This window comes from Rattus norvegicus, chromosome 7, assembly GCF_021556685.1.
Source record: "Rattus norvegicus strain SHRSP/BbbUtx chromosome 7, alternate assembly SHRSP_T2T, whole genome shotgun sequence".
NCBI classification, from domain to species: Eukaryota; Metazoa; Chordata; class Mammalia; order Rodentia; family Muridae; genus Rattus; species Rattus norvegicus.
Genome location: NC_141540.1, coordinates 52,830,593 through 52,844,286, shown reverse-complemented (window position 1 = coordinate 52,844,286; position 13,694 = coordinate 52,830,593). Strand labels below are relative to the sequence as shown.

The 13,694-nt window shown below is 37.9% G+C and overlaps 1 protein-coding gene across 2 annotated transcripts in view; it reads left to right on the top strand.

Moving 5' to 3' along the window:
• Otogl (otogelin-like) overlaps positions 1 to 13,694 on the top strand; it is a 162,782-nt gene that overhangs the window by 98,722 nt on the left and 50,366 nt on the right. The window contains exons 27-29 of one of the 2 annotated variants that reach the window (XM_087559476.1): positions 7,219 to 7,365; positions 8,974 to 9,093; positions 11,728 to 11,844. In XM_087559476.1, coding sequence (XP_087415602.1) covers positions 7,219 to 7,365; positions 8,974 to 9,093; positions 11,728 to 11,844 — 384 coding nt within the window. Of the gene's footprint in view, positions 1 to 7,215; positions 7,366 to 8,973; positions 9,094 to 11,727; positions 11,845 to 13,694 lie in introns of both variants that reach the window. The other variant, XM_087559475.1, reaches the window with a different exon arrangement.

Here is a 13,694-nt window from a genome sequence, read left to right as displayed (position 1 = left end):
TAGGAAGTGTCCTTCCTTATCTTTTTTGATAACTTTTGGTTGAAAGTTGATTTTATTCGATATTAGAATGGTTATTCCAGCTTACTTCTTTGGGACATTTGCTTGGAAACTTGTTTTCTAGCAACTAGAGGTAGTGTCTGTCTTTGTCTCTGAGGTGTGTTTCCTGAATGCAGCAAAATGCTGGGTCCTCTTTTTATATCCAGTCTGTTAGTCTATGTCTTTTTTATTGGGGGGAATTGAGTCCATTGATGTTAAGAGACAGTAAGGAATAGTGATTGTTGCTGCTTGTTATTTTCATTGCTAGAGGTGGAATTATGTTTGTGTGTCTCTCTTCTTTTGGTTTCATTGCAAGATTACTGTCTTGCTTTTTCTAGGGTGTAGTTTCCCTCCTTATGTTGGAGTTTTCCATCTATTATCCTTTGTAGGACTGGATTTGTAGAAAGATATTGTGTAAATTTAGTTTTGTCATGGAATATCTTAGTTTTTCCATGTATGTTAATTGAGAGTTTCGCTGGATATAGTAGCCTGGGCTGGCATTTGTGTTCTCTTAGGGTCTTTATGACATCTGCCCAGGATCTTCTGGCTTTCATAGTCTCTGGTGAAAATTTGGTGTAATTCTGATAGGTCTGCCTTTATATGTTACTTGACCTTTTCCCCTTACTGCTTTTAAAATTCTTTATTTTGTGCATTTGATATTTTGACTATCATGTGGGGGGAGAAATTTCTTTTCTGGTCCAATCTATTTGGAGTTCTGTAGGCTTCTTGTATGTTTTTGGGCATCTCTTTCTTTGGGTTAGGGAAGTTTGGTTTTTTTTTTTTTCTATGACTTTGTTGAAGATATTTACTGGCCCTGTAAGTTGGGAGTCTTCACTCGCTTCTATACCTATTATTGTTAGGTTTGATCTTCTCATAGTGTCCTGGATTTCCTGGATATTTTGGGCTAGGGGTTTTTTGCATTTTACGTTATCTTTGACGGTAGTGTCTATGTTTTCTGTGGTATCTTCTGCCCCTGAGATTCTCTCTTCTATCTCTTGTATTCTGTTAGTGATGCTTGTGTCTATGACTCCTGATCTCTTCCCTAGGTTTTTAAATCCTGGATGGTTTTGTTCATTTCCTTCACCTGTTTGTGTTTTCCTGTAATTCTTTAAGGGATTCTTTAAGGGATTTTTGTATTTCCTCTTTAAGAACTTCTACTTGTTCTTCTTGTGTTGTCCTGTATTTCTTTAAGGGAATTATTTATGTCCTTCTTAAAATCTACCACCACCACCATCATCATCATCATAAAATGTGATTTTAAGTTTAAATCTTGCTTTTCTGGTGTGTTTGGATATCCAGTAATTTCTTTGGTGGGAGAACAGGACTCTGATGATGCCAAGTAGTCTTGGTTTCTGTTGCTTAGGTTCCTGTGCTTGCCTTTCACCATCAATTTGTCTCTGGTCTAACTTGTCTTGCTGTCTCTGACAGTGGCTTGAACTTCCTATAGACCTGTGTGTCAGGACTCCTGTAGGTCTGCCTTCCTTCAGCCAGATCTGGTAACAGAGAGCTCTGCTCTCAGTTGTGTAGCCACTCCTGATGACTGGCTTTAACTCTCAGTGCATGCAGAAACCGGAAGGCTCCTGCCCCTTACTGCTCCTAGGTCCCTGTGCCGAGAGTGCACAGGTTACACTAATCGATTTCCTTTTGGGTCAGGAATGTGGGCACAAATTAGTTGTTTCCCCTGAGTTCTGAGGAGTGTCCGCACTTCTGATGGTTCATCACTCTCCCCAACAGGATTTGAGTGCAGGGAGCTGTGAGACTGGTTCAGTTCAGTTCCATACACAGCCAGCACAGTCAGAAACCAGCAGGTTCCTGCTACTGACTGCTCCTATATTCCTGTATCCAGAGGCACTATACAGTTTCCTCTTGGGCCAGGAGTATGAGGAGAAGTAGGCCGAAGTGGCAGTAGGCCCTGAGGTAGGTCTCAGGATTGTCCGCACGTCTGGATGTTCAGCTCTCTCTCCCACAGGATTTGGGTTCAGGGAGGTCTCTGTCTCTCTCTCTGTCTCTCTCTCTGTCTCTCTGTCTCTCTCTCTCTCTCTCTCTGTGTGTGGTTTTGTATGAACTGCATACTGTTTGTATCTACAGCTTATATTATATGTCTTCATATTTCAATCATGTCTATGATCTTTCCTAGCCATGAGCACTGTTCTGGCCTTGGGAACCATTATCTGGTATGTGAGCTTCTTCAGTAGCCCCTCAGTCTGTGTTTCTGATACCTCGGCTAAAGCTCCATCTTTATCCCACTCTACTCACTGCGGCATCTCCCCGTATAGAATTCTGTCTTCCCATGTCTCTTGGGCTTCAAAACTTTCAGATTTCTTCCTGTTGTCCTCCTAGGTTCTTACCAATTTGGCTGTTTTTTTCTGCCTCATCTCTTGTGGCCTTTTTTAAAGTCCATGTTCCAGGAGTGGAATCTTTTCATTTATTTTACATTTTAGTTTCTTTTCACTCTCATCTGTATATTTAGAAGAAGTGATTTCTGAAGTTCCTTTTTCACTTAACATATTTCATACAGTATGACCTATCTCCTTCAGGAATCTTCTCAGGAAGCGCTCAAAATCCCTGATAGATTATCATCACCCCGAGGTCAAATTCGTTGTGTGTTTATGTCTTTCTGGTGTGTCTATGAGCAACATATGAAGATCATTGTCTCTTTTAGTTATTGTTGTATAAACGGGGAGTTTGTCCAATTAGAAGATGTTGTCATTTTTATTCATTCATCTACTTACTTACTAATCCATCCACAATGTCCAGGGTATATGAAAACTTGTGCTCAATTTTTAGGCTGGAATAGTGAAAAGACACTGCTTGTCTTTAAGTAACATGTTCAAGTGAAGGATTCCTTAAAGAGAGTAAAATTCGGAAGTGTGATGTGCTGCGGCAGAGTGTACAGAAGCTTCTAGAAGCACTCCTGGGGAGGGGCACTAAATCATTGCTTCTCAACCGTACTAATGCTGTGATATGTTCTAATATCTCCTAATGGTCTTTAATACAGTTTCTCATGTTGTGGGGGACTCCTAATTATAAAATTATTTAATTACTACTTAATAAGTGTATTTTCTACTCTTATGATTCATATTGTAATTAACTGATATGCAGGATATCTGATAGGTAGCCCCAAAGGGGTTGAGACTCACAGGTTGAGAATCACTGTACTCAAACAACCCCGCGTTTAAAGGGGATTTGCAACATAGATTTGGAGTCAGTTAGAACTGATTTAGCACCCCCATCTGTAACCTCATTGAACTTCTCAAGCTCCAGCTTCCCCCCAACATGACTCCAAAGCCCCATTCTTCAGTTCTAGGAGGATTGTAATAAAAGAACTCAGTAATGAATTTTAAGATCTGATGACGCCTTCCTTTTTATAATATCTTTGTTATTTTTATTTTTCACATAGAGACATAACCTCAAGTAAATCCTGGAAGAAGAGATGGATTAGCTAGATGACCAGGGAGAGGGTTAGCATTGCAGAGAAACGAACCCATTCAAAGGAGCAGAGTTGGAAGACCAAATGTCATGGTTGATAGTAGCAATTGGCTCAGGTTCCAAGTCCCTGGGATGGTAGAGCATGGGTGTGGCAGAGAATCTGGTAGGCATGTTCCTAGCACATGAGAACACGGAAGGTGTTGGAAGTAGGAGTGACTGTCAAGGGTTCTAGGCTCAGACCAGAAGCTCACAGACCGAAGTCACACAAGCTTCATTTTAAAGGCAAAGAGTTTGAACTTTAGATGTTAGAAGTGTGTGATCTGACAGTAGTCTTTTAAAGGGCACCATTTCGGGGTTGGGGATTTAGCTCAGTGGTAGAGCGCTTGCCTAGCAAGCGCAAGGCCCTGGGTTCGGTCCCCAGCTCTGAAAAAAAGAAAAAAAATAAAGGGCACCGTTTCAAACAGAATTCTCAGAAACACTATTTTCCTAAGTTTTCTCTAAAATACTTTTTCATGAAAGCCATCTGGAACGTTTGCTATAAGGGCCAGGTTCTGTGCTTTTCCTTAGGTACTGGCATGCCTGAGGGTGAACTGATATGGCAGGTCGAGAGAATACATGAATCCTCTCTGCTAAAAAAGAGAAATACTTTCCTGTTTTAAACAAAAGACTTCACTTTTTCATTTTGAACGGGACTTCTAATTTATTTAATCTAATTTATATAGTCTGTTCTGTGCTTGGATTATCATTATTATTTTCCACTACTTTGGTTTTCAATAGTAAAGAAATCCTAGTACTGAAGTTCGAGAACTTCTGTACTAATATGTCTTGAAGTGATCAAGGGTGCCTTTTCAAGAGGGGAGAAGTTGGTAAGTGCTCATATGAAGAGAGTTTGGCACATTTCTGAAGTGATAATTGCAGTTCTGTGTAACTCATGGCCTCCAATTTTCACTGCTGCACCAGCGCTGATGAACCTTCTTTATTTAGATTGTGTGGGAATAAAGTAAGAGTAAGAAAAGTCACAAGAATAGGTTGATGCCAACATGTTTCCAGCTAAAATGTCTTTCTGGGTGACCATAAGTGCAAATATAGTAAATGCCACTTACTACAGAATTAATGTGTTGCTCATCCAGAGAAATGAATAAACAACTCTGTTTTTATGTAAATGCACAACTATAATTCAATCAGGTATGCAAATTATAAATCAATCAGGTATGCAAATTAAAGATCTTCTATAAATTCACCTAAGCTGTCCTCTGAAATGTTTTAATTATCTCCATTTCTGACACATTTTTTTTCTAGCAATGTTTAGTTTTGTTTGAAGGGCTATCTTTCTAAAGCACTGGTTTCTATTTTGGACAATTTATTCCTGACTCTTTTAAAAGAAGTGTTAGCTGATAACTTGAAAAGTATGGAGGGCAGTCACTTCTTTTGATTAGGAAGGACATTCTGGTCACAAGCTGCCTTACCTAATGTAAGAAGCATTTTGTAGCTAATGGCAAACAAAAAAGGTGTGCTCTTGATTTAAAACGAGACTGCTGGGGTGGGGAGAGATGATATAGACAAGTCAGGAAATAAAGCAAAACACCTGCTAGAAAGTAAAATGAAGATAAAAGGTGATGTGATGACACAGTGATTTAGGGATATAGATCAGGCTATACAAATTATGAGGCCTCCATAAATGAAAATGTAGGGTCCATTTTCCATTTTGGTTTCTTTAAATTGATTTGAGAATATATATATATATATATATATATATATATATATATATATATATATATATATATACTGTACACTGTAGCTGTCTTCACACACACCAGAAGAGGGCATCCCATTACAGGTATGGATGGTTGTGAGCCACCATGTGGTTGCTGGGAGTTGAACTCAGGACCTCTGGAAGAACAGCCAATGCTCTTAACCACTGAGCCATTTCTCCAGCCCCCTCTTTGTTTCTTTTGTCATGGTGTTTTTCTGTCTGTTTGATATGTGCTCTATTGGACACATGTCCCTTCATGGTGAGTGTAGACTTTCCAAGTGTGAATGGCCAAATCCTGTCACTCTTTGTACTTGGTTCCCATGCTCAACCTAACCTTGTCCTGGCTCTATGCTGTGGATGCAGTAAAGCAGTGGTCCCTAAGTAGAGGCTGTGAAGCAAGAAGCTGAAAACCAGTGCTGAGAGGTGGGTGATGCTATATGAAGAACGTACAGGTGTAAGGGTGCCATGGAACGCACAGGTGCGTTGTCTTTAGTCCATTAGGCTTGGCTCACAGATCACAGATTCAAAAGTAAGCTTGATTTCAGGAGGGGAACTATAGAGCGTTAAAACACAAAGCATTGACCCAAATCAGTCTATAAATCAATATGTATCCGTATATTTGGGACTAAGAGATCCTCGTGATGAAGGAGGTCTTTGAGTCAAGAAGGGAATAAGGCAATTATGCCACACTCCGTGACTACAGGATCTAGCAGGAGGAATATCAGGTGCATAGGTCTGAGATGGTTCAGATGATAATGTGACTATTCTAGCTGGTGAGAATAGAAGACTGGGCACTAGAAGAATTTGAGGCTAGGTAAAGTTGGTTGACAATATGGATGGTTATATCTGCAGTGTACGGTATAGTTATAATACTAGTATAGGAGATGGAAAAACTTTATATAAGTTTAGTACATCTGTCCTTTGAAATGTTCATTTAAACACCATTCTCTTATGGCATTCTCCCACTATGTACTTTATTATATTTAGAGAAGAAAAATGGATCAAGAATTTTATATGTTTCCCATTTTTGTTTTGGCTAGGATAAATCAGTTTTCTTCTCGTTAATACGACTATGTATTTTCAAGGTCATCATATGAACTCAATTCAAGGCCATAGTCACAGTTCCAGGTCCTCTGGCTCCCCAATGTGCTCCCTCTTAGCCTATTTAGCTTGGTAAATTAGTTCCTTTGTACTTTCAAACCATAGGCTAATACTTCCCTGTTCAAACCTTTATTGATTATATTTTGAATTTTTATGTAATCTGTGCTTCAGCCTTAACTGCTTTTTTTTTTTCTTTTTAAGATTCGAGCTTATCTTGGGTGTCTGTCACTCAGCCTTGTTTCTCTGTGTAACCCATTCCCTTTTCCATGTCATCTTTCCTTCCCCATTCTCATCATAGATTTTCTGGTCTCATATATAAAAAAGTTTTCCCTTTTATGATATTATTGTAGTGTGTGTGTGTGTGTGTGTGTGTGTGTGTGTGTGTGTGTGTGTGTGATTTTTCTTTTTTCAGATACCATACCATTTCATATAGAAATTCTCACTGGACTCTTAAAGCATTGTATCTTACCAAATGAAAATAGTTCTGTATCTCATTAAAAATCATAAGAATATTAGAGGGCTGCTTTTCTGCTGTAGTTAAGTACTGAGAATCACAGCGGAGATAAGGTTTTCTTTGGAAGGGAGGCACATGCATTTTTCATCCTCAATCTCTCATCTCCATTGTTCCCTCATATTCTCCGTGTCCATTCTCTCTTCTCTTCATTGTCTCTTGATTATCTTTTACTTTCACCATGGTCTTTTGTTGGGCCCATCCTCTAGTTTTTATATAAATACTAATATAATGTATTTATTTAAAACATTGGTTTTGTATTAGAGAATTGAAAAAAGAACACCGCAAGCAATTATGTTAGATATATACGTGAAAGCATTACTGTATGCCCTCGTTGGGTTGGAAACTGTGATATTTATTCTAAGACATTTTATCCTTTTGGAAGAAGCAATCAGGTTTTTTCCTGGAAAGCAAACCTGAATACCAGCTGTGGAAGGCTGGGTTCTACATAGTAATATACTTCCCAGAGGAAGATATCACCATTCTGTGGGATGAGAAGACAACCATCCACATCAAAGTTGGGCCAAAGTGGAAGGTAGGCCAACCTATTCCCTCAGTGGGATGCCATGAATGAAACTGTGTTTGAAGGAAAGAACAACTGTACAAATTGTTAGGCAAATTTGGTTTTAAAGGATTTCTTGGATTCCTTTAGTAAACTGTAGAGAGCTATGTTTGAACTAAGTTATGTTTTCAAAATTATAATAATATCCCATGTGAAAGACTTCAGAGACTGGAGTATACCCTTACAATTGGTATCACATACAAGTGGCACAATAAAATATTACTTAGTGATACAATATAAAGAAATACTCTGTTGATGTCGATAATATAAATCAATCTTACTTAGTTCTTTTTTTTTCTTTAACACCATAGTATTTGTTGTTGTTTTGTTCATCCCCCTTCTTTCTCCTCCATTGAGTTTGGTTCTATGATTTATTTTGGTAAAAACAGACTTATTATAATAATCTGTTTTCTCTATTATGCTTGATGTAGATTTTTTAAAAATGAGTTAACATATAGTAAAATTGTAGTAGTAAGTAACTAGTAGTAATGTATTTTAAAATTACCTTATGGCTCTATAGTTTGGAAAAATGTATAGAGTCTTGATCTAATACTGTAGTTTGGTATAAAACAAGTCTATCAATACCCACTTTCTGTTCTGCTGCTTACTTTTTGCTAAATCTTACCTATGTCTTCACAATCAGGAAAAATACCATCATATTTTCATCGCTATTATCCAAAATTCTTCCCCCAAATCGCTTCCCCCAAAATTCTTTAAGCGGAATTATTTAGTAATTTTTGAGGTCTATCTTTCACCTGGTAAAATAAATATAAAATTCATCCATATTTTATAAATTAGTAATTTTTTTATAATATTATTATAAACTGTGGTATGGGTGTATCAGTTTATTTGCTGGTGGGCGAAGTAGTAATTGGCCTTGAATATATGCAGTTTCTAAGACATGGGTCCCATGCACAGTCCATTATTTTTTGGAAAATATGTTACTTTAAAGTCCCAGCTGTTGGTACTGAAAAGGGATTTCAAGGAGCATCAATTCAAGGTTTTAAGAACAATTTCCATCATTATTGGAATATCATCCATTTTAAAAGTCTTACAGGACTTTGTCTCTAAAAGTAAACAAAATTTTTTTTTACAATATTATGAGAAAATCTACTGATCAGTGCTGATTTAAATAGTTCTTATGGCCACTGCCTTCCTCCTTTCACAACCTGTAGTGACCTCAGTTAGCTTTATTGTTTCAACATTTATACTGTTACCAAACCTCCTTAAATTTATAATCTGGTGGGGTTTTCTTTATAAAATTATTTATATTTATACACTATATATCATATATATATATAGAAATGTATTCAGTATATACTTTTCTACTTACATTGTTAGAGATATCAATACTAAGATGTTACAGTAAGTGTGGATAGCTAATGCTTGAAGATTGGTAAAATGTTAAGGCTATTAAATTTTATAAACATAATTGAATTATGGTATGGACTCATTTCCTTAAAACATTTATTTTAAAATATTTCTATGAAAGTTCTTTAGATGTCTTAGATCCTTTGAGTTTTAGTATATTTAAGTCTTAGAATAAATATAAACTATTTCATTTTAATTTTATTACTTCAGAACAAGCTGGCTGGATTGTGTGGTAACTTTGACAAATGTACTTCAAATGATATGACAACCTCTAATAACATTGAAGTGCGAAACGCTCAGGTGTTTGGCGACAGCTGGGCCTTAGGACAGGTAAATTACATATATGGAATTTAGAGCAAACATATTTATCAAAGGAATATTCTGAGAAGTAAAATTACTTAGGTTATTTTTAAAAACTTTATATTGATTCTCTGTGTTTCACATCATGCATCCCATTCCCACTCATCTCCCTGTCCCTCCATAGTCACCCATCACCCTTACAACTTTCCACACCCCAGAAAAGAAACAGCCCCCCCAAAACCCCAAAACCAATCTAACCAAACCAAAAACCTTCTCTCTGTGGGAGCTATGATGTTTCACAGTGTCCCACAGTATACCCTTTTATTCACAATTCGTTACTTATAAACATTCATCGTAATAAGTCATTGGTCTGAGTCAGTGCCTCTGACTTCTGCTGTACTACCAACACTGGATCCTCACAGGAACTCCTCCTGGATATTCTGTTGTTGGCCCATGTCTCAGACGTCCTGCAGTTTTGATTCTGCAGGACCAGCCCCTTCATAGGCTCCAGCAGTTCATAGATGCAGTTGGTGATGTGCTGGGCCAGCTCAGAGTCCTGGATCTAGGTCTGGGTGGTAGCTGAGTTGCCAGCAGCCAGCTTTCCTGTGTCCCACTGCCACCAGGGCCAGCTCACCTACTGTGTCCAGGCAAGGGGCAGGATCCGCTCTCCCACGGTGCACAGGCAAGAGACTGGTTTAGGTTACTTTTTAAATAATGTTTTTATAATAATTTATAGGTGATAGAGTTTCATATTTACTTTTTATGTAATTCTTGAGACAACTTTATTTTTGCCAAAGTTGTCTTCACATTACAGATGAAAAGATTATGTCTCAAGGAGGTTCAGTGATTTGGCTAATACAAATTATGTGTACAGAGAGTAATAAAGGTGACATTTAGACCTATACCTTGTCTCATACTTTTAAAGCATATCAAAAATACTTTCTGCTCTAAATGAATTCAGTAGATATTGTTTAATATACTGGTTTTTTATTGTAATATAGGCACAGAATATGAATATGCATTGAGGGATTTTTACGTCTTAGTTACTAGGTGATGTAGAAAATTACCAATGAAATATATGGAAATAGATGGGTGTTTAAGAAGATATGTTCACCAAGTGGTGGTTTTAAGAATTCAAGAAAGATTTCTGGAACAAATACTCTGGAGATAAAGTCTTTACCATTAGTGGATCTCGACCTTTCTAATGCTGTGAGCCTTTAAGTCAGTTCCTCATGTTGAGGTAACCCTCAACCATAAAGTTATTTTTTTTGTTGCTACTTCATAACTGTAATTTTACTATCGTTACAGATTTTAATGTAAATATCCAATACGCAGGATATCTGATATGTGACTGGTATGTGGGTTGTGACCCACACGAGAATCACTGTTTATAGGAAGGAGAACAAAGGAAAAGTGACTCACCTGGCAGATGTGAGCAGAGGTCGAGAGAATACAGAACAGAATGCATCTCATAGGGTTCATATGGTTATAACACAGGGTTAGAAATAGAACGACTGAGGATATGTCTTGGAAAGTGCAGATGCAGGCAGCTCTTATGGTACAACAAGGAAAGCTGTTAGGGGAGATTAGAAATCGAACACAACTTAAGATCATTAAAAATGGAAATTCCCAGTATTTATTGAAGGCCTTCATGAGAAGGATACATTCGAAAGGCTCAAAGAAAATCTTATACCATCTGGTATCAGAAATATCAGTTGGAGTTCTTCTCCAGACAAGGTGAGGAGGGGGTATATATATGTGTGCAGGAATGGGGCTCAGAATACAATAGAAATAAGTGTAGTCCATTCTAGAGACTGCTGCCTCTTTTGAGAATCACTTTTGTGAAATCACTTTTGAGAAAGTGGTAACAGGAAGATATTTAGCAGAAAACATCTGGTTTTGAATACAGTAAATCAACCTGTTATATAACAGACTTAGTGAGTAGCAGCATATTCAGACTCCCCTATCAAATGAGGGGACTAAGGGTTTTGAGGCTAGGTTTTTCAAAGGTAAGAGCAAGAGGTTGGAGAAGAAGACCCAGTGTAGTATACTATAAGAAACCCAACGGAAAACGTTTGTGCTGAATCCACATCAGAAGAGACACTTAAGATGGATTGAATGCTAAGAAAGTAACTTCATACTGAGAAACTGCCTCTGTGTTTAGAATTGAGCAAATGTTGATGGGCATTCTCAGGGAAGTTTCAGAGAGGCACGTTAGAGATGGCAGAGGTCAACTTGTAGAATTTACAGAAATTGAATGTCTGGAGATTATAGAAATTTATATATCCATCCAATACTTCAGAAGGTGGGCGGCACATCTAATACCCCAGAAGGTAGTCTGTAATACAAGACCTCAGAATATGGTCTGTACCGGCAAAAATGAACAAAATCAAACATGAAAGAGGAACGTTCATGCTCATAGAAATTTCTGTGAAAAGGTTATAGATGTGAGAAATTCAAAATGATTAATTTTCCTCTGTAATATCACTCCTTTGTAATACTTAGTTGCTTCTCAGAAGTGGTTTATGTTATCAATAATATAACCTATATGGTTGAAAGCAGGCTGTAGTTGAACATGTCTAAAAGGATGAGTCAGGTCAGGGGTCTTTGGATTTCAGAGTTTAGCCCCTTTCAAATCTCGTCTTCTCCTTTGGTTTTCAACAGTGTGAAGATCTTATTGAGACACTGAAGCCCTGCGAGGCACACCAAAACAAATTTCCCTATGCCAAGAGACAATGTTCCATTTTGTACAGTGATGTGTTCGCTCCTTGTCGCAATGTGGTAAATGAGTGTTTTCACTAAAACCTCAAATATAAAGACTTGCTGCTGTATGGACTGGGATGGGTGGGACAAATTCAGCAACTCACGTTTCTCAGGCGTCCTACAGTCATCCTTAGGGAGCCTTTGTTGGTGTTTCTCTGTATAAGCAAGACGTTTGGTTGACTTCCTTTCCTCTTTATCCCATTTTATCTAACAGTATACATCTGTAAATGATCAGTTCATTCCAGTGGATGGAATACAATGTGTCCACAGGGTTTTGTAAATATTTGTAAATTATAAAGGGAATAGATGTTTATCTGTCCTCAGAGAGTATTTTAAGTGAGCATTCTATGTAAGTATAGTTTAGCAGGGTCCCTGGCATATTTAAAGTGGTATTAGGAGCCATTCTAAGAATGTAACTTAAATATCTAACCTCCTTCCTCACATGATAATTTTGAGTCCTGGTAGAAGCTGTGAAGGTAATTTAATACAGCCTTTTTCTCTCTCATGCAATACATCCCAACCACAGCCTCTCTCTCTCCACTCCTCCCAGCTTCCCCCACAACCCCTCTCCTCTAAATCTGTTCCACTTGCTGTTTCCCTTCAGCTAGGATCTCCCACAGATCCTAACCTATAATGTATACATATTTATATGTAAACAGATGTAAAAGAGTGAAGCCTAAAATATAGAAAGGAAACCAAGAAGGTAATTAATAGGCAGCAAGAAAGGCTAGGGAGTTAGAAAAGGACACATGGGACATAAAGGAAGCCAAGAGTCTGTACCCTGGGGGTTGTGTGTGGGATCAGGGAACGTGGGGGTGGGGAACTGAAGAGAATGGGGAAAAGGAGAATACTAAAACACAGTGTTCAAAGCTGATACAGTGTTACCTACTTTTAAAAATAAAAAAATAAAAAATAAAAAAAGAAAGCTGCAGTTTTGGATGTAGTGTAAAATAATATCATCACGGTTATCCCCCCAAATATTAACTACTATTGACTTTCTAATTATGCATACACGGAGATCTTTTTTTCATTTTAACCAAAACCAAGCCACAGCAAAAATAGAATAGCAATGGGTGGCAAAGCACTTGTGTGCTATAGAAAGATGTTGAAGACATCGGCAAACCGGTGAAGCACTGCACTCTCCTTACTGACTCAATTTTGCTCGATCAAACATACAGGTGTTTACTAAAATGTGTAACTTAGGTTAACATGTAACGTGTTTATAATTTGCATTTTAAATACCTCGGTTGTAAGCATTAATGGGATAACTCTGTTATAATACCAAGAACTTTTAGGAATTTAAAGGGAGTTCAAGACTGCTCTACATTAAGAGGGCGTGGGTAGAATCCAGTTTATTGAAGGGGCCCCATTTTGAGATTTTTTTAATGCTTCTTAGGGACCATAGTTCACCGACAGGCAATATGGTGTCCATTCTGGACCCAAGCCACAGAATCTTAGGGGTCCTCTCCCTGCTGCTGCTGGAAAAATTAACCCATGCATTGACACACAACAGAAAACACAAGTTACTGACACAAAACTTCTTTTGTGACACACTGTCAACACTCTATCCAATCTCATCAGTGATTTAACAAGGGCAATGCCAAGCAAGCAATTAGGTGGATATCAGACATTTAAAGGGAGCTTCCCGTTGCTATTCCCACATCGCCGGCATATTGCCGTTAAGACTAAGGAAGAAAAGCAAAGCGTCGAGCATTTAGAAACAGCGCGAGCTCCTTTAATGCCAGGGGGTTATGCCAACGACGATTCAGTGCACTTTCAAAATTCCGAAATCTGCCCTGGTGCACATGCCAAAAGAGATCTGTTATTGTTGAATTGCTAGTTCTTTGAGGTGCATTTTTCTGAGTAAT